General features: G+C 40.9%; 1 protein-coding gene across 12 annotated transcripts in view; it reads right to left on the bottom strand.

The window, feature by feature from the left end:
• The window catches only part of adam22 (ADAM metallopeptidase domain 22), a 52,705-nt gene that overhangs the window by 22,491 nt on the left and 3,557 nt on the right, over positions 1 to 26,657 (bottom strand). For all 12 annotated transcript variants that reach the window (XR_009131816.1, XR_009131818.1, XR_009131817.1 and 9 more), the window contains exons 4-7: positions 24,271 to 24,347; positions 9,917 to 9,983; positions 6,868 to 6,950; positions 3,994 to 4,060 (exon numbers count right to left, since the gene is read on the bottom strand). Coding sequence is in view for 8 of the 12 variants with exons in the window: in XM_058084103.1 (XP_057940086.1) it covers positions 3,994 to 4,060; positions 6,868 to 6,950; positions 9,917 to 9,983; positions 24,271 to 24,347 (294 nt within the window). In the remaining 4 variants the exon portion in view is untranslated. The remainder of the gene's footprint in view (positions 1 to 3,993; positions 4,061 to 6,867; positions 6,951 to 9,916; positions 9,984 to 24,270; positions 24,348 to 26,657) is intronic.

The raw sequence follows: 26,657 nt of genomic DNA, 5'->3' as shown, positions 1-26,657 counted from the left end.
CGACCCCCAACCCCCCAAAACCCACTGAACACTCTTATTCCAAAAAAAAACATCTTGGCAGCCCCCCCCCAGTCAGTCACAACCTGCCACTAATCATCACCCCCACAAAAATCCACCATGGCACCACCACATGGAAGCTCCCCAACCCCCCAGCCCCAGCTACCTCCCCCAGCCTCTTCCGTCCCCAAAAACCAGCACACCTCATCTTATCTTAGCTGAAGGTTCCTAAGGAAAAAAAAATCTATTCGCAACAAAGAAAACCCTCTTCGGCGACAGAAACATGGAATAAAAAAACCTCTCCAAGTAAGACAGTGTGGGGCGGCCGTCTGCCTTGACCAGTTGACAAAGTACGAGTGGGCGTATCTGTTCAAATATCGACATACCGGTGATGTCAGCATCACATTGATATTTGAAATGGATATTTTTCCGTTTTTTTCCCCCACAAATATCTGTGTTTTATTTTGATTTGTTTATTTTAGTTTTATTTACTTACATTTTACTTAAACTTTGGCGACTGAAACATGGAATAAAAAACCCCTATCTATTCAAATATCGGCGTGGTGTTAGTATCACATTGATATTTGAAATATTTTTCCACAAATATCTGTGTTTTATTTTTATTTGTTTATTTTAGTTTTATTTAATTACATTTTGCAGTGGCTTTAAGCTTTAAGAATATTAAAAACGTAACTGAATAAGTGTACAGACATAGGCAAGCTCAGCTATCACCATTCAAATGCCACTAGGTGACAGTATCGCGACAATATTTTACTTTATTTTAGTTGAATTATAGAACGTTAAGAACGTTAAAATGATACTGAAAAGCGATTATTAATTTTTTTTCCAGTTTCCTGTCAGCAATGTCACCCTTAACGAGTAACATTAATTGATTTTTTTGGGTGAAATGTTCTCAGAGGAGCAGGTGAGGTTGTTTAAAAAAAAAAAAAACAACACCAAAAACCAGAACATATGGTATGGTACCGGTGATGTCAGTATCAGAATGATATTTGAAATTGAATTTTTTCCGTTTTTTTCCACCCCCACAAATATCTGTTTTATTTTGATTTGTTTATTTTAGTTTTATTTAATTACATTTTGCAGTGGCTTTAAGATTTAAGAATATTAAAAAACGAAACTGAATAAGTGTACAGACATAGGCAAGCTCAGCTATCACCATTCAAATGCCACTAGGTGACAGTATCGCAACATCCTGTTGACTGCTAGTTTTACTTTATTTTAGTTTAATTATACAGTGGGTGGTTGTTTTTATTATTGACAGTTGCCAGGTAAGAACCTAAACTGCTACTGAAAAGCGATGTTTGAATAAATTTTTATTAAAATGTTTTTTTTCCAGTTTCCTGTCAGCAATGTCATCCTTAACGAGCAACTATAATTGATTTTTTTTGGGTGAAATGTTCTCAGAGGAGCAGGTCTAGGTTGTTTAAAAAAAACAAAAACAACAAGAGCAAAAACCAGAACATATGGTATTTTACCGCAGCATCTTTCCTCAAAGTGTGAACAGTCACATCCCAGCAAACCTGGCAACGTGCACCTGCTGCAACTTGACTTGAACTGCTCACTCATGTGCTTTTATGGTTGACAAAAGATGCCGACTCAACAGTAGCACCTGGAAAATCCCGTACGTTACGTTTCAACGTTTGCTGATGGAGGATGCGCTCTGCTCACGTCACGGCTTTACCGCATCCTCAAAGAAAGGGGCAGATGGATTTACCATATGGCCGTCAGGAGTCATGCCGACTCCATCTCAACACACGCCTCCTCCTCCTGTGGTGATTTTTGCTTGATTACGTGATTTTTAATCCACATGAGAACATTGCATGCCTGAGAGTCCATGTTGTTGTTGTTTGTTCGTTTCTGTGCTAGTACTTATTTAATTCATCATATTGCTGATATTAGACTGGACGGGACCGCTATTTTGAATGACACAGAAAGTTCAGTTTCTGGGTCTGTGGTTATCATCACCCTTTTTCCATTTGCGGACAAATCAGCTAGTGTTTTTGCTATCCTTGTTAGCATCTGCTTGGTAAAACTACTTATTTTCATTGTATTGGTTTCATTCAGGGCGGCACGGTGGATGAGTGGTTAGCGCGCAGACCTCACAGCTAGAAAAAACAAGTTCAATTCCACCCTTGGCCATCTCTGTGTGGAGTTTGCATGTTCTCCCCGTGCATGCGTGGGTTTTCTCCGGGTACTCCGGTTTCCTCCCACATTCCAAAAACATGCTAGGTTAAATTGGCGACTCTAAATTGTCTATATGTATGAATGGGAGTGTGAATGGTTGTTTGTCTATATGTGCCTATGTGATTGGCTGGCGACCAGTCCAGGGTGTACCCCGCCTCTCGCCCAAAGACAGCTGGGATAGGCTCCAGCACCCCCGCGACCCTCGTGAGGAAAAGCGGTAGAAAATGAATGAATGAGTCTCTTCACATTTCCAGTTCTATGGTTACCATCACACTTCCAACTTGGAGGCAATATTTTTGGATTCTAACAGGGCTGAAGTCCCGCGTCCTGTGAGATTTTTTTTTGTGTGAGAGCTGGGATAGGCTCCAGCACCCCCGCGACCCTCGTGAGGAAAAGCGGTAAAAAAATGAATGAAATTTCATTTCTGGTTCTATGGTTATCATCATCAGACTGTTATTCAATTTTACGGCTTATCTTTTATCTTTGAGACGCTCTTGCCAGCAAGGATCTAGAACAGGGGTGGGCAAACTACGGCCCGGGGGCCACATCCGGCCCGCCAAGTGTTTGAATACGGCCCGCCCAATCTTTCCAAAGTATTTAATTTAAACTCAACATACAACCTGGCATCATGGCCTGAGCCAACCTTTTGATGGTTTTATCAATTTCGTTGTTTGACATGGTCTGTTGTTTACAAAGTGCTCCTGAAAAAAGGGACACAAGCACATAATAATAATAAAAATTAAAATAATAATTATTTTATTATCATTATAACTATTATGATTATTATATTTATTATAATAATGCTAATTATTATATTGCATATTATATTTGCATATTTTACATAATAATAATATAATAATTATTATTTTAATTTTATTTTAATTATTATAATATTTTATTATTTTTTAAATATTTAAATATAAATATAAAATAATAAATAATAATAGCAGATTGCATGACAATTTTACAGATACAATAATACCAGGTGGACTGTTACGTGTAAAATATATAGTCTGCCCCCCCGGAAATTTTGTTATATCAATGCGGACGGCGAGTCAAAAAGTTTGCCCACCCCTGATCTAGAAGGTCTAAACAGGAGCAGCTAATTTAAACTGGCTTTCTGCTCTTTTGAATAATTCACCGTCTCCAGAAAACACGGGAGAGGAGTGAAGCGTGAGGAGACAAGGCAAAAAAAAAACAAACAAAAAAAAAACACAGCCTCGTCATAATACAATTCTGTGACAACCAATCAAAGGATTGCATTTATTTGAGCTTGCCCTTCATGAAAGGACTCCTCCGTTTGCCGCGTTTATCCTCTCTCACCTCCATCACTTTCTGGCTCCGGTATGAGAGCCTCGTTTAGGAATGGAGTGCTGACAGCTCTCTAACAAGTACGGAGCCAGCGCACCCCAAAGTCCATTACCTCGCTTATCTTGTCCCTTTTTGCTGATTAACAGTAGAAACGGACTCACATCTTGCGGCTATTTTAATTAGAGAGGACAGAGACTACAACGCATGCACACGATATCTCCAGCTCGGGGCGTCACGAGGCAATCTGAGATCCATAATGCCTTTAATCGTTATTATCTAATTAGCTGAAGGCTTCTTTACCGCAGGCTTTGTAACGGAGCACGTTGTGTTAGAGACACATTTTTGTCTCATCATCCTCTCAGGACAATGGCTGACCCCCCTTTTTTTTCAATCCTGTAATCCCATTTTTTTTAGGTTCATTATCGGCTGGTAGCGGCATCCACGAGCAGATTATTCAACGGTACGGGTGTAAAAACTTACATCGTTAGTGCGGCCTTCTCCTCCCGGCTCAATCAGGTAAGTGTGATTGCCATCGAAGAACATTCCACTGCAAGACAAGGAAGTCAAAGTGTTAGTCGTCACATGTTGCAGGTTGGTACAAGGTCATTTATTCAAACTAAATACAGTAAACCTCGGATATATCGGATTCAATTGTTCCCACTGGTTTTGTCCGATATAAGCGAAATCCGTTATATGCGTATACCGGAAAATGTCCGTTTTACGCATATATGGGATTTATATCCGGTATATGCGTAAATGGGATTTTATCCGTTCTAAAAAGGCACTTCCTTGACTATGTTTCCAATGTACCTGGACTGGGCAATGAAAAGAGACGTAAGGTAATGAGAATTTAACTTTATTGAACTCTGAGCATAACAAATTGTTAATTAAGCTAGGCCCTGTTACGCCCGTCAGGCCTACGTTATTTCCAATAGTGAGGTTAAGATCTCATTCTAGTATTGCTAGTATTATTGACGTCACTCACTTTTATATTTGTCCTAAATCTGGAGCCAGGAGAAAGACAATAGCCAGTGACATCAACAAGATTAGCATAACGATGCGGCCATCCGATATATGCCAGGGAAATTTCATGGAAATGCATTGGAACGGGACTGGAGATTTTGTCCGAAATAGGCGAAATCCGTTATAAAAAATCAGATATATGCAATGAATTTTTATTGGAAATGCATTACAGAAAAATCGGTTCTTTTTTATCTGTCCGTTGTGAGCGAATTTCCGATATATCCGAGGTTTACGGTATGAGTACACAAGGGGACCGTACTTCAACATTTGCACAAATTTGAGATTTTCGGCATCGAAAACGGATGGATGGGATGGACGGTAACATTCGGCAAATTCCGGTTTATCCTGGAACTTACAGGACCGATCCGTACTACAGAAATGCTCGTCCAAGATTCTCAATGAGTGGAGAATTTTGTTGTTTTTTTTTAAGCACAAACAGTAAAAACTCACGTCAAAGATGTTTTATATGACAGGAGCGCTTGGCTGTTTTTAAGGACCTCGTCTAAGATCCTGTAGTCTATATAACGGGAGCACTCGCGGTCCCTAAAATAGACACGTTTTTAAAAATAGTTTTGGTCATAACTACATAAAATTGTATAAAAATGCGTATCTATTCCGGAAATAAAAGGTACTGTCGTTTTTACATGCTTATGTCCCAGCGGTCCTTGAATGTGCCATAGTTTTGAGTCAACAATCCATACTATGAGCAGTCATTCAGCTGCAAAAACATCAAAAATCTTCTGCTGCGCATCCTTGGAGGTTTCCTTCCCTGGAGATGTTTTGCCAGGCCAGTGAAATTGGGTAAAACGCTCCGGCGTCCTCAAACAGACGACATGCGCACGTCGTCGCCGCGGCGCCGCGAGCACTTCTCTTAATAAGTCATAGATCAGTTTCTCATTCAGCAGCTAGGTGAAGGTCTTTGGCGGCGGCGTGGGCGCACCTGAAGTGACCGCGCCACGGCCGTTAATTAACTTTATCTGAAGCTTTTAAGAGATTGGCTGTGTCCAAGCCAGGGGGGGATGGGGGGTACAGTCTGCACATGTTCGCAATTTAGTCTCTGTTAATGATGGCAACCAATAAGGACTACAAATGATTAGTGGGTTAAGTCACATTTGGGAGAATTGTGTCCAAATGATCTTAATCCAGTTGTGGTGCATAATAAACACTAATAATAAGACGTCAATGCAACCCTGACTTCCTTATATGGGCATGCCCAGCACGTAGCGCAATGGCTCCCAGGAAATGTTTCTTGGGGTGTGCCCGAAGCGGCAAGCATCAGGCAGAAGTGGTTGGTGTTCCCGATTCCCGGCTCGTCTGTCAACGGCACGTCACACGGGACCGTTTTGTGGGCCGATACGAAGGACTGTGGGCCAAACTGTTGCTGAAGTCCGACGTCTTTTCAACGTTGTCGTGTTGAAGAGTCAAACGAGGAAGCTCACCGTCATAATTGTGTTTATTTTATGTTAAGAATCGGACAAAAGTGGTTGCCCGTGTAGCAGTATAGCATGTGCATAAAGCAAGTGGATGGAGTGTGACCAATCCCAGCAGGGTGGGCTCAGCGGGAGACTGTTTGAGCGGGAAGAGGTGCAGAGTCTGGAAGGACTGGAAAGCTTTCTGCGCGGGTGGAGTTTATAGAGTCCACCATTCAATACAAAAACCTGAAAATGAGTATTTATAGGTCGTCTTTAAACAGTCCAACTGAATAGAAACACGAGCCGACGGTGAACGCGACGGAAGAATCGAACAACAATAGCCCCTCTGTTTGCGGTTAAGAGCTATTATTGCAGTGTAGGCTTAAGTTTCTGTTTATGCGTATGTCAATCACACACACACACACACACACAAAGACAGCAGGATATATATTATGGTAAATACATGACGCAGCTTATGGGAAGTACTCTGACTGTAATGTCTGACGCCGCTGTACAGTCACACACACACACACACACACACACACAGAGGGTGAAACGCCCTCATCATCGCATTTCCTGGTGTGGACCAGCTCCAATGTCCCCCATAGTGCAGGTGTCAAATGCGGGGCCACATAAAGATAGAAAGAAAAGATTCAATATTATACCTTGTCTTATATTGGGGGATAGAGATTTATATAGCCAACCAACAGTCAGAGCTTTTCTTCCCATCACACACACACACCAGAAATTGTATGCTCAAATGAGGAAAGCAACCATCCTTCATTTTTCACTGTGTGGCCCCCGGCTAGAAGAAGCTTGTACATCTCTGATTAGAACGTTAAAGCGAAGCAGAGTTGTCCTAGATGTAAGTGAAGGGTGCACATGCAGTAGAAGTATTAATTACGGTGTATGTACTTACTGCAGTCCGTGGCAGGTAGAGAGGGCGGCAAAGGAGCGAGGAACATCTCTCACCTTCCCCTGATAGTAGCAGTGTTCTCCTCCCTGTGAAAACACACACATGTTGGTGTTTGTTAGGTTCACACACATGCTGGTCATGTGAGAAGCAGTGGCGTCATTAGGGCTATTTTGAAATGGTCGAAAATGTTCTTAAGCCCCCCCTAAATAATTTGATTTTTTTTTTTTTTACAAAAAAATCTCAAATTTCATATAATATTTCGACAATTTCAAAAATTTCCTATACAAATTTCATATAATTAGGGCAAAAGTAGGTTAATAAGCAAGCCAATAAGCAGGCCAATACTAGCCTACTAGTAGTAGTAATAATCAGAAGAAGGATAACAATGATAGTAATAATAATAATATGATCATTATTATTATATCTATTATTATATATTATATTATTATTATATATTATATATATGATAATTTACTTATATATATATTTTTTATTATTAATTAATTTATTTATATTATATTATTATTATTATTATATATTATATATATTATAATTTACTTATATATTTTTATTATTAATTAATTTATTTATATTATATTATTATATAATATATTATTATATTATATTTTATTATATTATAATTTTATTTATTTATATATATTATTATTATTAATAATCATTGATGACAGAATGGTTGCAGAGCTTGTGTAGATTGTGTGTACATTTAATGGTGACCTAAAACAATTGAGTATCTCTACTAAATCTGTCTAAAAGTGGGAAATTTATATTCTCGTTCTTGTTCCTTATTTGGTTTTTGGATTTTTTTTGAACATCAACTACATTCATTCTGTGCATCTCCAGGGGGCTAAGCCCCCCCCCCGTCCTCAGAACCTAGTGACGCCCCTGCGTGAGAAGATATACTGTAGCACGTCATCATCAACGCTTCTCTCCCTTTATTTACAATCTCTGCAAGCGTCAACACATTTATGTCCCACTGAAGTGCACAACGTCTAAAAATCCCTTCCACGCCGCCTAAGGGCCATTAAGCAGGAAGCTGGACTCCCCGAGGAAACTCGGCTTTTATCAGGAGGATCGATTGCTGCGCTGATGCTGCGCTGATGCTGCGCTGATGCTGCGCTGATGCTGCGCATGGCGACGCGTTGCTACGCCCTGGCGTTTTACGACTTTGCACGCACGTGCTTTGCTGGGAAAAGCTGAATATCAAAAACCGGAACATCTGCATCTGGTGTTTACCGTTTATGCACACCAGCAGCATCTTTCCTCAAAGTGCGAACAAACCTGGCAACGTGCACCTGGCAACTTGACTTGAACTGCTCGCTCATGTGCTTTTATGGCTCACACAGGATAGCAAATACCAACAAAGGTGATGAGAAATTTGCCCTTTTCATTAGTTTGATGCGTCGCTGCAGGGTAAACACACAAAACACTGAGGATGGCGGCTCTGTTGAAGGCCTTCCTTGTTCTGTTAATCCTTAAAAAAATATCAAATATTCTACAGGGAGGGATGAGAACTCTAAATTAAAAATATATAATATAGCATCGCAATTAGGTTCATCCTGGACGATATCAAATATCAACTCATTTTGAGGCTGAGAGGAGTCAATCCTAATCCATCGTGAAACGGCGACTTATGTGATGTAACAACGCCTCGGTGGGCTCTCCCTAAGTCCCTAAGATTGGAGTGGATTATCACTCTTAATCTGGTGTTAGTTCAACACTTTGTGACACAGCGACTCCAATTCCGCCGCAGTAGCGAGTGAATGGAGTTGGGCTGCACACTTAAAAAGAAGCGGGGGTCGGCATGATTGGACAAGAATGACATGGTGAGAGCTCTCCTCCCACCAGTTATTAATGATAATCACCACTTTGTGTGATACAAATAAATAGAAGGACTTGAAATAAGGCACACAATTAACGTAGATTCACGTAGATGTATCGTATAATTAATGCAATCGCTCCTCCCGCCAGTTATTCACGATGACCGTGACAACTTGAAATAAGCCACAAAATTAAAATCCACAGTAGCCTCATTCACACACTACAACATGCGCAGGCAATGCAGACGTGTCACGTAAATAACGCAATTACTCCTCCTGCCAGTTATTAATGCCAACTTTTACAGTATAACAACAGTAAGACTCCGATATTCCAGAAAATCAAAGCCCGGTACACAGTACACATGCCTGCACAGTTGTAGACGTGTCGCTACAATCGATACGATTACTCCTCCCACCAGTTATTAATGATAACCACCGCTTTGTGTCATACAAATAAGCCACAAAATTACACTCGAGTCCACAGTATGCATTATCACATACTGGCACAGGCATGCGCAATGTAGATATATGTCATATAGATATTGCGATTGCTCCTCCCACCGGTTACTGACGATAACTATAAACAGGATGACTCAACATAAGCTGCAAAATTAAAACCCACAGTATAACATTCACACACCAGCCCATGCGCTGGCAATGTATACGTTACATATAAACAATGCCATCACTTCTGGCAGTTATGGATAATAACCATAATAATAATCCTCCCCGCCAATAATTAATGACAAAACACACATTTTGTGTCATAAAATTCAATTAGACGACTCGAAATAACCCACAAAAATTAAAGTCCACCGTACCCTCCTTCTCAAACTGGCCCAGGCACGCAAAGTAGACGTGCTGCATAATTTGATGTTATTAATTATAACCGGCATTTGTCATAAAAAAATAAACAGGACGACTCCAAATAAAGCCCACGGTAAGAGTGCTCATATAGTCGCACGTGTGCACGCAATGTGGACGTGTTGCATGATTGATGCAAATGCTCTTCCCACCAGTTATTAATAATCACTTTGTGACATCGAAAGCAACACAGTGACTCGAATAAACCACAAAACGAAAGCACCAAGATACGCTCAATCACATGTAATAGCGTGTAATGTAGATGTGTTGAATAATTAATGTGATTCCTCTCCGTCAGTTATTAAAATATAAAATATAAAAAATATGGTGGATGATGCGGACAATCTTACAGTGGTGATGACCGTCCTGCCTTTGGCCGACAAATGCTTCTCCACGTACTCCGAAGACAGCAGATCACTGGGAAGAGAAGAAGAAGAAGAAGAAGAAGGGAAAAGTCACCAAATGTTCTTTTTTTATTTTTTATTTTTAATTTGGGCAAATATATGAAACATTACAGTGCATTTCTTACCATCAATCAAAATATAACTTTACATTATTTACATTTGTATTCAACTATCTGATCACAAGCAAAAAAGGAGTAGGCTGAAGCAAAAGCTTATAAATAATCATGTTCGATGCCACAGTCTTGTTTTCCCCTGTTATTATCATTGTAATATTATTATTAATATGTTATTATCATTATTGTTATATCTTTATCATTATCACCATTATTATTGTTATTATTATGACCATTATTATAATCATCATTAATATTACCATTTTCATCATTATAGTTGTAACAATGTTTAGAATTTTTTTTGTAATTATTTAATTTTACAGACTTCATTGCTTCATGTAGAGTGCTGTATTATTCCATCTGTTGTTTTCTGAAATATGCAGTATTTGTGCTTTTATTGTCAATTTATTTATTATAATTTATTTATTATTTACTTTTTCCCCCTAAGTGTTTGTGCTTTTATTGTCAATTTATTTATTATAATTTATTTATTATTTACTTTTTCCCCCCTAAGTGTAACATTTACATATGATTTTCTGTATTGCATGTGTCTAATCTTGTGCATTAAAAAAAAAACAAGAACTTGAGACTGTGTCTGTACGGACTATGTTCATTCAAAGTATTCATTCAAGTGTCACGATTGTATTTTTTTATGGAACAGTTTTATTCCATCTCAGCTTCAAGAAGCCCCCCCAAAAAATTAAATGGGCTAATTATGACCCCAGCAAAGAGGGACGAGGCTATTTCCAGCCAGCAAACACAATTAAACAAAATGTGTGTCGGCCTTGGAGACATTGGCTGTGTGAGGAATGTCTATCACGCCACTGAAGGACGGATAGAGGTTGGCGTAAAAACAGCAACACGGGCAGAATAGCGAGGGAAGAGGAAATAAATTGAGAGGGCTAAGTAGCAGGAAGACAGTAAAACTAGTGTGTGTGTGTGTGTGTGTGTGTGTGTGCTTTCTCAGCAGCAAGAATCCCAAAGGAGATACACACAGCCCAACCTGAGACAAAGATATATGGGGTATGATACACACACTGCGCCGCAATATGCCGAAGAGAAGTAGAAATAACAATCAGCAACGGTTATTATTCATTTATATTATAGTGAATATATTTACATTATTATTTTCATATATTTATTAGCATAGTATGGTTGCATTATATAATTACCATACAGCATTGACCCGAATATAAGACATTTTCTAAAAAAAAGTCAGACAATTTTAATTAAATTGTAATTATTATGATTATTATTTATATTATTTTAATTTTAATATTAATATTTCTTTTATGTTATTGTTGAAAATAGTGTTTTTAAAGAGTGGAACAACTCCAGCAGCTAAGAAATCAAATTGTTATATGATGATGATAATTATCGTGCAATAAACTGTGCAATAAACCGTGCAATAAGCTGTGGATTAATCAACATGTACAGCTCTAAATAGTGCATATAAGTCCTTTATTTGTATTACCTTGATTCTGCAATAATTTGATTACAATTACATTTTTTTTTTTATCGGATGGTGGAATCTCTGAATGTTCTGAGCTCCTGTTTCAATGCCTGTGTTGTTTGTATGGAGCTGAATAAGGAGTTCTGCCATGACGTCAATGTAGCCCAAGTTCAAGATTATAAAGTTGTTCGTTAATCTGTTAATCGTGCAATAAACTGTGCAATAAACTGTGCAATAAACTGTGCAATAAAATGTGGATTAATCAACATGTACAGCTGTAAATAGTGCATATAAGTCCTTTATTTGTATTATCTTGATTCTGCAATAATTTGATTACAATTAAAAATTTTTTTTTAATTTTTTATCAGATGGTGGAATCTCTGAATGTTCTGAGCTCCTGTTTCAATGCCTGTGTTGTTTGTATGGAGCTGAATAAGGATGTCAATGTAGCCCAAGTTCAAGATAATAAAGTTGTCCGTTAATCTGTTAATCGTGCAATAAACTGTGCAATAAGATGTGGATTAATCAACATGTACAGCTGTAAATAGTGCATATAAGTCCTTTATTTGTATTACCTTGATTCTGCAATAATTTGATTACAATTACATTTTTTTATCGGATGGTGGAATCTCTGAATGTTCTGAGCTCCTGTTTCAATGCCTGTGTTGTTTGTATGGAGCTGAATAATTTTTTTTTTTTTTTATTTAAAAAATTCAAAAAATAAAAAGTTGTCTGTTAATTCATATATTTGCAGTAGTCGGTCATGTACTTAAATTTTTCCGCATATTTGATTCAGTTGTTCAAAAATGAGTCAGATGTTCCGCTCCATTAGGCAAAACAGGAAGTCAGGTATAGTATTATTACATATTCTGCCTCACGACAGAGTGCAGACTCACACAGGAAATAGACTCCCTCTCTAAGACTAATGGCCGCTTCGGTCTGGTAATAAAAGCACAGCACACATGAGAGGAGAGGCAGGGGAGATCAAATGGAAAGATGGAGGAATGGCTACCAAGGGGCGAATAAAGAGGTAGTGAATGTTAAAAAGAGGGGGGCGGGGGGGGTGTCAACGCAGACCTCGGGGCTATAACAAATATCTCATCATGCACCAGCCCGTGGAAAAAAAAAACATCACCAATGTGTATGGAATACAAAACAAAAAATAAAACGGCAAAATGATGGAAAAGGAGCAGATTTCTTGGGAAAAAGAAGACTTTTAGTGTTTATGGGGGTCAAAAGCGTCTGGGATTTGTGTTTAAGATTCACAGCTTGTGATCTTAATCCAACGCCGCGCTAAGCCCAAGCGAGGCAGAATGGGAAAAAAAGGGGGGGGGGGGCAACATGGCAACCACACGGGCCTCTGATGGTGGAGTGCTGATAATAACAGATTGAAGCTAATTGTTGGAGGATTTAAATAATTTACTAGATAGACAAAAGACTAAACGTCAGCCCCCATGGTCCAAACCCACACGATTCGCTCCTCCTGTTAACCTACTATAGTAACACTTACAGCTAGTAGTAGTACTTGGTAAATAAATACTACGTGCACGAGTACCAAGTCTTACCAAAAAGTGTATTGTAAAAATGTATAGTGTGTTATTTTTCAAAGACGACATACAGACTACATGTATGACTATACTGGACTACATCTAGACTACCGTGTTGTGTTCAGGATTCAGTGTTTCCCACAGTACTTGTGAAAAAGACGCAAGTACTGGTTTCCTTTTTGTGCTCAGCATTGATGACTGTATGTGTTTCCTTGCAGTTAACAAAGGAAAAACAAAAATTTCAAGCATCACCCCCCCCCCTTTTTTTTTAAAGCTTCCAGGCTGTTATTCTCACTCAATCAAGATGTCATCACCAGTATTTGTCCTTGTCAACACATTCAGCTTTGTTAACTACGGAATCCATACAATAATGTCAGATGGTCCTTTTGTGGCAGGGCTGAAATGCAGTGGAAATATGGATTGCTGGATGGAAAATGCTTTTTTCTGTATTATGTTCCACACTGGGCTGCACGGTGGTCGAGTGGTTAGAGCGCAGACCTCACAGCTAGGAGACCCAAGTTCGATCCCACCCTCGGCCATCTCTGTGTGCTGTTTGCATGTCAGAAAACATAGCTAGGTTAATTGGCGACTCCAAATTGTCCATAGGTATGAATGTGAGTGTGAATGGTTGTTTGTCTATATGTGCCCTGTGATTGGCTGGCCACCAGTACCAGGATGTACCCCACCTCTTGCCCAAAGACAGTTGGGATAGGCTCCAGCACCCCACGTGACCCTCGTGAGGATAAGCGGTAGAAAATGAATGAATGAATGAGTTCTCCTCCTATTTTGTGTGGAAGTGGTAACTTTTTGGCTTATTTTGTCTTTCCCCACCCTCGGTCACTCTCTGTGTGGAGTTTGCATGTTCTCCCCGTGCATGCGTGGGTTTTCTCCGGGTACTCCGGTTTCCTCCCACATTCCAAAAACATGCTAGGTTAATTAGCGACTCCAAATTGTCCATAGGTATGAATGTGAGTGTGAATGGTTGTTTGTCTATATGTGCCCTGTGATTGGCTGGCCACCAGTCCAGGGTGTACCCCGCCTCTCGTTCGAAGACAGCTGGGATAGGCTGCAGCACCCCCGCAACCCTTGTGAGGTTGCTGGCCACCAGTACCAGGATGTACCCCACCTCTTGCCCAAAGACAGTTGGGATAGGCTCCAGCAACCCCTGTGACCCTCGTGAGGATAAGCGGTAGAAAATGAATGAATGTTAGATGGATGGATAGATAGATAAATAATAATGTGGAGAATAAATAGATGACATTATATATGAACAATGTACAGCGTAAACAGTAATTTGTACAAATAATTTAAATAATTTAGAGTAAATAATAATAATAATCACACTGCACAAAGGTTGAACGGCACTCAACACAAATGAGTAGCAAGCTAATTATTCGGCGGTCTGGGGCTGCATGGGTGATGCCGGCACTGGGGAGCTGCGGTTCATTGAGGGGACACATAAGTGTCACATAACATGTGGCGTGACATTGTGAAGCGCGGCATGATCCCCCTGCCTCCGGGAACGCTTAGCATCAGGAGCCTAAGCACACCTCCAAGATGGCAGGCCTTGCTGAGGAAGATGAAGCGGTCTAGTCCTGAATATAAGCGGATTATGTAGCGGGACTGCTGAGAGGTAGAACACCATCATAGCTTCAGTCAAGGGTCAGTTAAAAAAATGGGAGATTCTAAATTCTTCACTTGCTACCCATAAACGGTTTTAATTGGCGGTTGCCGAGCCAACGCCGATGAATTGCGAAACGCTTTGAATCCACAGCCTACACGCCCGCTTAAAACCGAAGACGACACCGTGCGTTCGTTATTGTGCTCATCGTTTTCATAATGCGTCTGCCAGTCTCGTTTTTTTCCGAGTTCACGACCCCTTTTCATCCTCCGCTCTGCCTGAAGGCGTTTCTCCCGGGCTTAGTCTCCCAGCCGCCACGTCTCGTGTCTGCTCGCTCGCATCCCCCGCTGTCAATCAGAGGGGTTTCCGACATCCACAGACGCTCCGCCGCTGTGAGCTGACAGCAAGCTCGTAAGCGGCGAGCACACAACAGCCATTTACGTCACGGCCCTCTCTCTCTCTGGCGTTCTCGCCTCTTTAATGTCAGCCGGCCCACTCATGCTGGGATCAGGCAGCGAGCAAAAGGAAAATGATGCATTCAGAACATCTATTGAGATTCATTAGGAGAGCTTTCTTATTAATTGGTTCCAAGTTTGTGCATACTTTAAAACTCAACTGCTGGGTTGCTATTTGAATAAAAGTCATAAAAGAATCCTGACGTTTGGATGTTGAGTCTTGTTGAGCCACATATAGACAAACAACCATTCACACTCACATTCATACCTATGGACAATTTGGAGTCGCTAATTAACCTAGCATGTTTTTGGAATGTGGGAGGAAACCGGAGTACCCGGAGAAAACCCACGCATGCACGGGGAGAACATGCAAACTCCACACAGAGATGGCCGAGGGTGGGGAAAGACAAAATAAGAAGCCAAAAAGTTACCACTTCCACACAAAATAGGAGAACTAATTCATTCATTCATTTTCTACCACTTATCCTCACGAGGGTCGTGGGGGTGCTGGAGCCTATCCCAGCTGTCTTCGAACGAGAGGCGGGGTACACCCTGGACTGGTGGCCAGCCAATCACAGGGCACATATAGACAAACAACCATTCACACTCACATTCATACCTATGGACAATTTGGAGTCGCTAATTAACCTAGCATGTTTTTGGAATGTGGGAGGAAACCGGAGTACCCGGAGAAAACCCACGCATGCACGGGGAGAACATGCAAACTCCACACAGAGAGTGACCGAGAGTGGGGAAAGACAAAATAAGAAGCCAAAAAGTTACCACTTCCACACAAAATAGGAGGAGAACTCATTCATTCATTTTCTACCACTTATCCTCATGAGGGTTGTGGGGGGTGCATGGTTTTACATTGAATAGAAGATATTAGAAAACATTGAGTTGAAATATTTCAGCAATAAGGAATGATGGTGGGTAGCCAACATCCATCCTGGTTGAGAAGCAGCGGTCTAAAATTCCCGTCACGCCCCGTGTCGCCAGGCACAGCGTGATAAAGCACAAAAAGGCAACTTTGGCAGCACGAATGCGAGCTAGCGTGAGAGTGGAGGCATCGGCCCAGGAATTGGACTGGGAGCCTTTCATTGCTTGCACAAAGGAAGCATCTTTGAGTGCTCGTGCTAACAAACATTAGCATGTATGGATGAACATGTGCTGTGTCAGGCGGCCATAATGAGGAGCGGGGAGTGCTGACGAGGAAAGAGCTACCAAGTTGGAAAGGTGGATGAGGGGAATAAAGATGTGAAGGGGGGGGGGATTCTCTTTAGGGATCGCTGCAGCTGCTCTCACCTTAACGCCCACCCCCACTTCCTGTCTGTATGCCTCGACCTTCCTGGTTAAAAGGTCCCCGGGCTATAATCCAGTCACTCTCCAATCACTTATCAGCTTGACGAGGATGTCCCGCTTCCTATACAGGGACCACTTATTGATTTCATGGCAAAACCTAGAACTTTGAGCTCAGAGCGTCTCTTGATGTTCGTTATGGAGGCGGTCCTTCGAGCACGCGATGTACAGGAAGAAGCAACTGCTGCATTATGCAGTATGTGTGCATGCTGCACGCTAGGACAAGAACATGCAAAGCTATGCTATCTGTGGCCTCACCTGGATTGTTGCTAAGTGAATTATGATACAGTTAGGGTTCTAAAGAACAAGAATATATGTGGACAATAGAACATTTCAGCCTGTTGAAGACATTTAGTGAGCAACTTGTACCGTATAAGCAGAAGATTTTTCGTATTCATATTTTTCCCCATTCAATTAGATTCAAATTTGCCTCATTGGTGTAAATATCACAACAATATTTACATAGCACCAAGAATCAATTCAACAAAAATTATTGAATTTCATGAATTAAATCAAGAAATGATTGCATTGTACTGTTAAAACTCGCTCTGTTTGTGAGCGTACATGTGCGTTTTAGTTACAGTATATTATTAAAGAACAGAAGAAATAACCAAAAGAAATAATAAAATATAATAATAGTAACAATAATTTTATTAAAACAATTGCAATTATCACAATTATCTTTTTAATTTCAAATTAATTTAATAATAAAAATTAATTAATTTTACAAATTAATTATAAAACTAAGTACAAATTAATTATATAATTTAATAATTAAAGATTCCTTTCATGTATTCAAATGATACTCTTTGAATAATATTTTTATAATATTAATAATATAATATTTAATATAATTAATAATATTTTTTAAATATATTTGGGGGTCCAAAACCCCCAAAAACAAAAATGTCTATTGGACCAGTCTTGGCCACTTATTTATATCAAAGTGCACCGGCACCATTTTGACTTGTACGTTTCTTGGCTCTCTGGCAGTTACCATTGATAACTGGCAGGAGGAGCAATCGTCAAGCTTGTGGATAAAAAAAATCACGGGAGGGCCACCCCCCCTCAGTTTGGATGTAACTGGAGCTTCATGCATTCATTTTCCTAATCTCTGAACATACTTTCCCATTGATTTCCAATGCGACGTTCCTGCCAGAAGACAAGAGCAATCAATGAGACAGTAGTCATGATGGTTCACCACGTTTTGTGCAAATGGGACAAACTGACAGATAGACAGAGGCGGGATAAAAGGGGGAGAGGAAGCGAGGGCTGGATAATGTACTTGTGCCTGTATATTACATATATGCTAGCTTGTTTTCCGAAGCGCTTTGAACACAACCCGTTCGGGGACGCCGCAAATGTTTACAGTCATGACCGTAAACTGAGAGGTTTATTCTTTAGAAGGCTCTCCTTTCAACGAGCTACTTCCCGCAAGCATACAGCTACACAAACACGGTACCCACGCTATACTTCCCCATCTGCTCGATTCCATCCCCGCACACACACACACACAAAAGATGGAGAGTACTTAAAAGCCATCCACACGTTCTATACTCTACACTCAAACAAACACACACCGTTGTGTGTATTCCTCCACACTAAATCAGACCTCGCCTTTTGTTCGATAAATGACAGACGATGGAGCAGAGGCGGAGAGACAGCGATGGAGATACAAATGGAGGGGGAGAGCGCCGTCGGCTTGTATCAGTGTCAGGAAGCAGGCCGGGTGGATGATGCATGGTCCAGGAATGGGCCATGAGAGGGACTTCAATCACACGCGCGTGGATGTGGAAGGTCGCACGTTCGTGTAGGTACAAGCGGCCGATGGCGGTGACATGATGTACTCGCGTACGACACAGAGGCACACATAACTACATAGGTTATATCAAAGTATACACGTATATAAAGTAGAAATACATTAGTCAACTTACTGTATTATAATACTGTAATCCCCACCTCTAGTCAATGTGTCAGAAAACTAACTGTTGTGGCTGTAGGCAACATCTTGATGTAGTTTTTAATCAACGCCACAAGATGGCAGTATCACAGTATCATTTTGTATAGTTTATATATGATTTAGGGCGGCACGATGGTCTAGGGGTTAGCGCGCAGACCTCACAGCTAGGAGACCCGAATTCGATCCCACCCTATTTTTGTGTGGAAGTGGTAACTTTTTGACTTCTTATTTTGTCTTTCCCCACCCTCGGCCATCTTTGTGTGGACTTTGCATGTTCTCCCCGTGCATGCGTGGGTTTTCTATATGGGTTGTCTATATGTGCCCTGTGATTGGCTGGCCACCAGTCCAGGGTGTACCCCGCCTCTCGCCCCAAGACAGCTGGGATAGGCTCCAGCACCCCACGCGACCCTTGTGAGGATAAGCGGTAGAAAATGAATGAATGAATGAGTTCTCCTCCTATTTTGTGTGGAAGTGGTAACTTTTTGGTTTCTTATTTTGACTTTCCCCACCCTCGGCCATCTCTGTGTGGAGTTTGCATGTTCTCCCCGTGCATGCGTGGGTTTTCTCCGGGTACTCCGGTTTCCTCCCACATTCCAAAAACATGCTAGGTTAATTAGCCACTCCAAATTGTCCATAGGTATGAATGTGAGTGTGAATGGTTGTTTGTCTATATGTGCCCTGTGATTGGCTGGCGACCAGTCCAGGGTGTACCCCGCCTTACGCCCGAAGACAGCTGGGATAGGCTCCAGCACCCCCCGCGACCCTCGTGAGGAAAAAGCGGTAGAAAATGAATGAATGAATGAATATATATGATTTACACAGAATTGCTGACGGAATCCGACTTTACACGCATTAAACATCCGGCCTTTAAAATAAGGGTGGCGGACATAATAATTTTGGGAATAAAATAAGGTCGTCATAAAAAAAGATTTTACATAAATAAAGCTATTACATCTGAAACTATATTTTCTTGAACCGAATATGACTGTTTTGCAGCAATGAAAAGGAAAAAATGTCCAATGATGTAATGCATCAATAAATATAAGGATTTTTGCATTTAACTAATTAATTAATTTTTTAAAATCTAAATTAATTGTACAGAATTTGAGAAAAAATAAAACAGATTTGGTAGGGCCTTATATAGTGCTCTTCAAGGCGCCCAAAGTGCTTCACAATTATTCATTCACTCCTCAGTCACACACTGGTGGTGGTAAACTACATCTGTAGTCACAGCTGCCCTGGGGTTGTCTGACGGAAACGTGGCTGCCAATCCACAGGCCAGTGTGGGGAAGGGGTGGGGCAGCACTGGGAAGCAAAGTGGGTGAAGTGTCTCACCAAAAGATACAACAACAGTGACTGGGTGGAGGGACTGAGTATCGAACCCTCAACCTTCCGGTTTCTGGATGACCTGCACTATTTCCCCTGAGGCTTTAAAATGTTGGTTGCCATACTCGGCTGCAGTTTTCCAACAAGATGCTCGTTTGCCGTCAGCATTTTTTTTTACCCGAGGACTGGAACACACTGTGCTGGAAGATACAGCCATCCCAGTGAGATCCCTATGATGATGTTAGCTAGATGTTAGCTAGCTCGGACTAGTATGTGAAATCAATGCGCCGAGAAAAGATATTTCGGTAATATTTTAAATCATCAAAATACAGGAAGATACTGTAGGTATTACATGCTATCATCAGTTTAATTGGTTGCTGGAAGATACAGCCATCCAAATGAGATCCCTATGTTGTTGTTGTTGTTGTTGACGGAAGTAGTGTTAGCTCCTGGCTAGCTCGGACTAGTATGTGAAATCAATGCGCCGAGAAAAGATATTTTGGTAATATTTTAAATCATCAAAATACAGGAAGATACTGTAAGTATTGCATGCTATCATCAGTTTAATTGGTTGCTGGAAGATACAGCCATCCAAATGAGATCCCTATGATGTTGTTGTTGTTGACGGAAGTAGCGGAAGCTCCCGGCTAGCTCGGACTCGTATGTGAAATCAATGCGCCGAGGAAAGATATTTCGGTAATATTTGAAATCATCAAAATACAGGAAGATACTGTAAGTATTACATGCTATCATCAGTTTAATTGGTTTACGTCCCAATGAGGTGCATTGTGAGCTAGCTCATATTAAGTAGTTTTGTCTTGTTTCACATAAGGATTGTGGATGCAAAATTCCAAAAAAGTGCAGTTCCCCTTTAAGACCGGAATGTGGAGAAGGTGCAATTTTGCTTCTAAAAGGTGATATGAAATCAAATTAAATTCGGCAAGAGGCGTTAAAACAAAGACGATGTGATGAATCACTTCTTTGTTGGTTTTGTTCCTCTGATCAGTCCTTTTCGAGTTATTACGGTCATTTTTCCCGTCTCATTAGTTCCGATCCGTCCTTGTAGTTTCTAATTAGGACAGCACTTATTGTGCTACTTCTGCACCTGAGGCCCCGACGACACGATACAACGTCGCAGCAGCTGCATATTATCGACGACTGAGACGCCATTTCTTCACACACACACCCACGCGTATGCGCACATTCATCAAACTATTAAGCCGTGGGATGTTTGAATGACAAACATATGTACTTAAGGGGCGTTCGTTCCACTCTACCCCCAACACGCACTTCACACACATGAATAATGCATTTAGCATTGTAGCAGTAACTGACCCTCGGCATTAGCATAAAGAGTGCGTCTGCGTGCCGGAAAGCTGACGCGACGGACACTAGTGGAAATAACAACACACTGAGCGCCTGTCAGTGGTAACACTAGCACACAAGAGGGACACGCGGCAACACTGGAGAGACGATGTAACTCCAATTAGGACCCCCCCCCTCACCTGCTCTCACGAAATATTTGTCAAACATGACATGATATTATCAGCGTTTTTCCCGTAGAGACGGAGTGCTCAAAAACACATTATAATGGGACTGGGACAGCTGGTCTGCTAGAAAATAATGGTAATGGTTCAATTTCATTTGAACATGCATCAGATTACAATTGAATGCATCTCACATTTGTTCACTTCCTGCTTTCATAATATAGTTTAAGTTGTTTTTTTAATTTTTTTTTGTCACATACCAAAATACGAGGTAATATGACCATACAATGACATAATGGCTACCATAGTAACTGTCAATATAGTGATATGTATAGCACATCATGACTGTTTACGTTAACATGTTTACTGTTTACGCTGCTTCCTGCTTTCATAATATTGTTTAAGTTGTTTTTTTTTATTTTTTATTTTTTGTCACATACCGAAGTACGAGGAGATATGACCATACAATGACATAATGGCTACCATAGTAACTGTCAATATAGTGATATGTATAGCACATCACGACTGTTTACGTTTACATGTTTACCGTTTATGCTGTACATTGTTCATATTTGATGTCATCTATTTATTCTCCACATTATTATTTATTATTATTATACGGGAGGCAGGTAATGACATTTCGTTGGCAATTTCACTGCTGTGTTATTGTGCAATGACAATAAAGAAAGTCTATATATCATATAAGACAACATAACAGTGAGTATGTTTACATTTGCAAAAAAAAATAATAATCAAAACTAGCCTTCAAACAAGCATGGAAAAACCTGAACTCAAGACTCAAACTCAACCAAAGACGTATTTATACCTCTTTTACGTTTTCTGAAGGTAAAGTGAAGGTAAAAGTAACCATAAATCTTAATTTACACTAATATTACTTTCTATTTAGCGTGATGTAATAACATTTCCTAATGAACTTGAGCAATAGTGTGACATAATGCAGAGCTTCACACACACAAAAAACACTCTTTCATTTTACACCATCTATTATTCACCAAGAGCAGGTGGGGTGGGGGCCAAAGGGTCGGGCTGAATGGAGGAGGGCGTGTGTGTGTTTTAGTGTTTGGTGAGGATGATTAACAAAAAAAAAAAAAAGGGGGGGGGGGGCAACCCCCAATCTTATCTGCGCCTCTTCCGTTTGCTCTTGTCCAATGAATGGTAAACAGAGCAGCCGGCTGCAGCGATGGAGGAGTACGAGCCAGACAAAGACCTCGGACCTCGTAACCCCGCCCCCTCTGTATAGACCGACACACTTCACACGGGTGGCTTGTGTCAATAGAACACAAATGAAGACACGCTTTCAACACATGTAACAAAACAAAATAAGAGTAGCTTAAAAACAGACACAAAACCCCCAAAACGGAACAGGAGCATTACTCATTCATGTGATTTTCTTACACAGAGCCAAAAAAAAATAAGGTCCCATTCAGCTCTGCAGCCTCCCACTCTGCTAAACAAAAATGGACTTGTGGCTTTCAAGCAGGGAATTAGTGTGTTATCGCAGGACAGACAGGAGCTGAAAGTGGAAAACTGTCAACCCCCCCGAGGAATGAGAAAGTGGGCCTCGAAGTGGGACAGACAGCGCTGCTAAACTGCTGCAAAGTGTGTCACATACCACGGACATGGTACTGCCCATTTTACTTGTCGACACGACGTCTACGTCGACAAGACGTCTAGTCCACACTCGGTCTATGTTAACTAACTGGTGCACCGATTTACTAGTCAAAAAATATTTAAAGACAAGTTTATTGTGGCCATTATGTACCAGTAGTGTTATAAAACATGATTACATTACTTTTACACTGCATGGAGACCGAGCTGACATGCCAAAGCTTTTCCTCTCATGTGGTGTGGAAGTGGTTAGATTTACGATTCTTTGTTCTTCTTCCCAACTCCGTTTGAAACACTTTAACTTTAACTTTAACAAGTAAATTGCAAAAAAAATTCCAAAAAAAAAAGAAGTAAATTGCAGAGGCTAACTCGTTAGCTCAGTAGCTTGCTATGCTAGCAGCAGCAGCGATCCCGTAGTTGGCGCAATGTGGTGTAAACAAGGAATACTAGGAGCGTAACAGTGTTATTTCATGTCTACAGGACACTCTCGAGAGAGAGAGAGTCATAGGCAGGTTTTCTATGATCTAACGACAAAAATATTAAGTTTATTAATATTGAATATTGAAATTTAATTAGTCGCTTATTTATTATAGGATTTATTCCAGAATCTTGATATCTCTCGCTTGCAAAACTGAGTCCAGTTGTATGGGCTTATCGCTAAGCAGCATGACAAGTCTGGGGTAGGCTCCAGCCTACCCGCCACCCTAGTGCAAAACTTATCCCATGTCTCAAACTCCCGCTGTGTTTATTTCGTAACAAAAGGCAACACTGTTTTCAAGTACAGTATAACCTATGGCGGCATTTTCAGGCAAAACGTCCCAACTTTGCCAGAGTTGAGCTTTTTTTTTTCCAGAAAGCAGCCCAAAAGTCCAAGTGGGTCTAGTCTATTGGTATTCCAAGCCACAATATGAGTCCAACTGGTGCCAAGAGCGACTCGTTGGAGACCGGTGGTTGGCTCTGAAATGTGATTTGTGACTTGTGTGCTGGCTTTCAGATGCAATTGTGCTATAGAGATGATTATGCCCCAACATGTCATCAAACTGTTCTCACTGAAATGCGTGGCACAAAACATCCGCATTTCCATTCTGCCACACTGACACCCTCCGATGAAGACGGTGAGCTGAAAGAGGGTGTGTACGGTAGATGTGGTGAAAGTGTGAGAGTGGCAGGGGAACATGAGAGAGGGAGAAATGAAGAGTAAAGAGGAAAGTGAGTAGCTGACTTTCCATCAGTGGTGATCAATACGAGCGTCTGACAAGGCAGCACTCCAGCCTTTACTGTAAATCACCCACGATTATGATGGAGCCTCTAAATCATATCCATAATAATAATAATTAAAAAAATACTTACTGGTTCAGCTCCACATCCAAGGTGAATTTCCTGCCAAAAGCCTCCAGTTGAAAGCTGGCCTGATCCACGTGGTTCACCTGGAAGGGGGACAGAATGGATGTCAAGATCCAAAGCATCAGCGTTTTATTCATGCGTGCTTGAATCAGACGCGTCAACGGTGATGGATGGCTGCAGGCCTTCTGGCCACAAAATGACGGCTCATTAAGACGTCAATGTTCGTTAAGTCTTTGCTTTGGAGCCGCACACACACACACACACACAAGAGAAACAGCATGTACGAACATGAGGCTCCAACATGGCGTCAGTAGGATTTGGTGGTAAATCTTACAAAAATTAATTAAAATCATCATTGATATTCTCTCTGAAAATACATACTGCATGTGGGTATTTTTTCCCTACATAGAAACTCGGCAACTCTGTGACCCCCCCATAAAACTGCACTAAGGCACATAAAGTTAGAGTAGTTACAGAGGAGCTAATGAGGAACTAATGAGCAGAGTAGTTACTGGGGTACTAAGGCACATAGAGTTAGAGTAGTTACTGAGGAACTAATGAGTAGAGTAGTTACTGGGGTACTAAGGCACATAGAGTTAGAGTAGTTACTGAGGAACTAATGAGTAGAGTAGTTACTGGGGAACAAAGGCACATTGAGTTAGAGTAGTTACTGGGGAACAAAGGCACATCGAGTTCGAGTAGTTACTGAGGAACTAATGAGTAGAGTAGTTACTGGGGAACAAAGGCACATCGAGTTCGAGTAGTTACTGAGGAACTAATGAGTAGAGTAGTTACTGGGGAACAAAGGCACATAGAGTTAGAGTAGTTACTGAGGAACTAATGAGAAGAGTAGTTACTGGGGAACAAAGGCACATAAAGTTAGAGTAGTTACCGAGGAACTAATGAGGCACTAATGAGCAGAGTAGTTACTGGGGTACTAAGGCACATAGAGTTAGAGTAGTTACTGAGGAACTAATGAGTAGAGTAGTTACTGGGGAACAAAGGCACATAGAGTTTGAGTAGTTACTGAAGAACTAATAAGTAGAGTAGTTACTGAAGAACTAAGGCACATCGAGTTAGAGTAGTTACTGAGGAACTAAGGCACACAGTTAGAGTAGTTATTGAGGAACCAATGAGTAGGGTAGTTACTGGTGACCTAAGGCATATAAAGTTAGAGTAGTTACTGAGGAACTAATGAGTAGAGCAGTTACTGGGGAACTAAGGCATATAGATTTAGAGTAGTTACTAATTTTGTAGTTGTAATTTTGTGTACCTTATTGTAAAGTAGTAATGTAGTGTTACCGTGACAAAAAACATTGTTCATTAAGAAAATGCATTATTTTCGCATAACCCCAAAATATGTCAGCCATCTATTCATTATTGTGTGATTTTTGTACCAAAATATGGTATATATTATATATACACAATATATTATATATATAACCTGTCAGCCAATTACTGTAACGCTACTTTAAAAGACACAGACTGAATTCCATCGCTACTACTGGGCACCGACTCACGTAAAATCAAAGGGTACCAGGTTTTGGTACCTGAACAGTGTGACATGCAATACCATGATTCCAAGTGTGTGTGTGATGGATGCGACCGGAGGAGAATTCCCATTCCTTGCCAGGGTTGGACACAGATGGTGCACGAGGCTTCATTCATTCATTCATATATTACACAGCCTGGGGTCAATGACAAAGCACCAAGAGTCATTCCGGCGCAGGTCAAGCCAGGGGAAACCCTCAACTCCCCGCCCCCCTCTCCCGATCCATGCTAGTGCCACGGGCTACCTTCATTTCATTAGAGCATGGATGCTGCATGACAACAAGAGGAGGAGGGGAACCGAGATCAACCGAGGGTGACCTTAGCTCACACGCTCCCCGGAGAGCGCACGCTCTATTGTTTGGAAGCGTGCGGGTCCTCAATGCATATATGTGTAGCATCCACCCTCCACCATGAAATCTAATATGGAATATTGAATCCTTGTTGGGAGGTAATGCTGTTTAAAAGACAGAGCATCCCTGCTTGGTTAGAGCGAGCCAGTCCTCCCAGGTCTGCACTAAAGCCTTCCCACATCGATTTCCATTCCAGACCACAGAGCAGCATGAGTGTCCCAACTTTTTCCATCGAGGGATGCATACAGGAACGCCGAAGGATGCGGATGCACTTACGTATCCCTTCAGTGTCTGTTTAGTGAACGCGTTCGAATAAAAAAAATAGCATTTTATTCCTTGCGAACTTTACTTCTAGCTATGCTTCTTAAAAATATCACATGACAACAACCTACAAGGCGCATCATTTCGGGTAAGGCCGTCACGCCATTTCATATCCCAACTGTGGATTTTAGATCGGTTTTGCCGAAAGCGACCATGTTCCGGTTTTGTTCA

The sequence above is a fragment of the Doryrhamphus excisus genome, chromosome 10 (assembly GCF_030265055.1).
Source record: "Doryrhamphus excisus isolate RoL2022-K1 chromosome 10, RoL_Dexc_1.0, whole genome shotgun sequence".
Classification (NCBI taxonomy): Eukaryota; Metazoa; Chordata; class Actinopteri; order Syngnathiformes; family Syngnathidae; genus Doryrhamphus; species Doryrhamphus excisus.
This window is presented reverse-complemented; position numbering and strand designations above follow the sequence as displayed.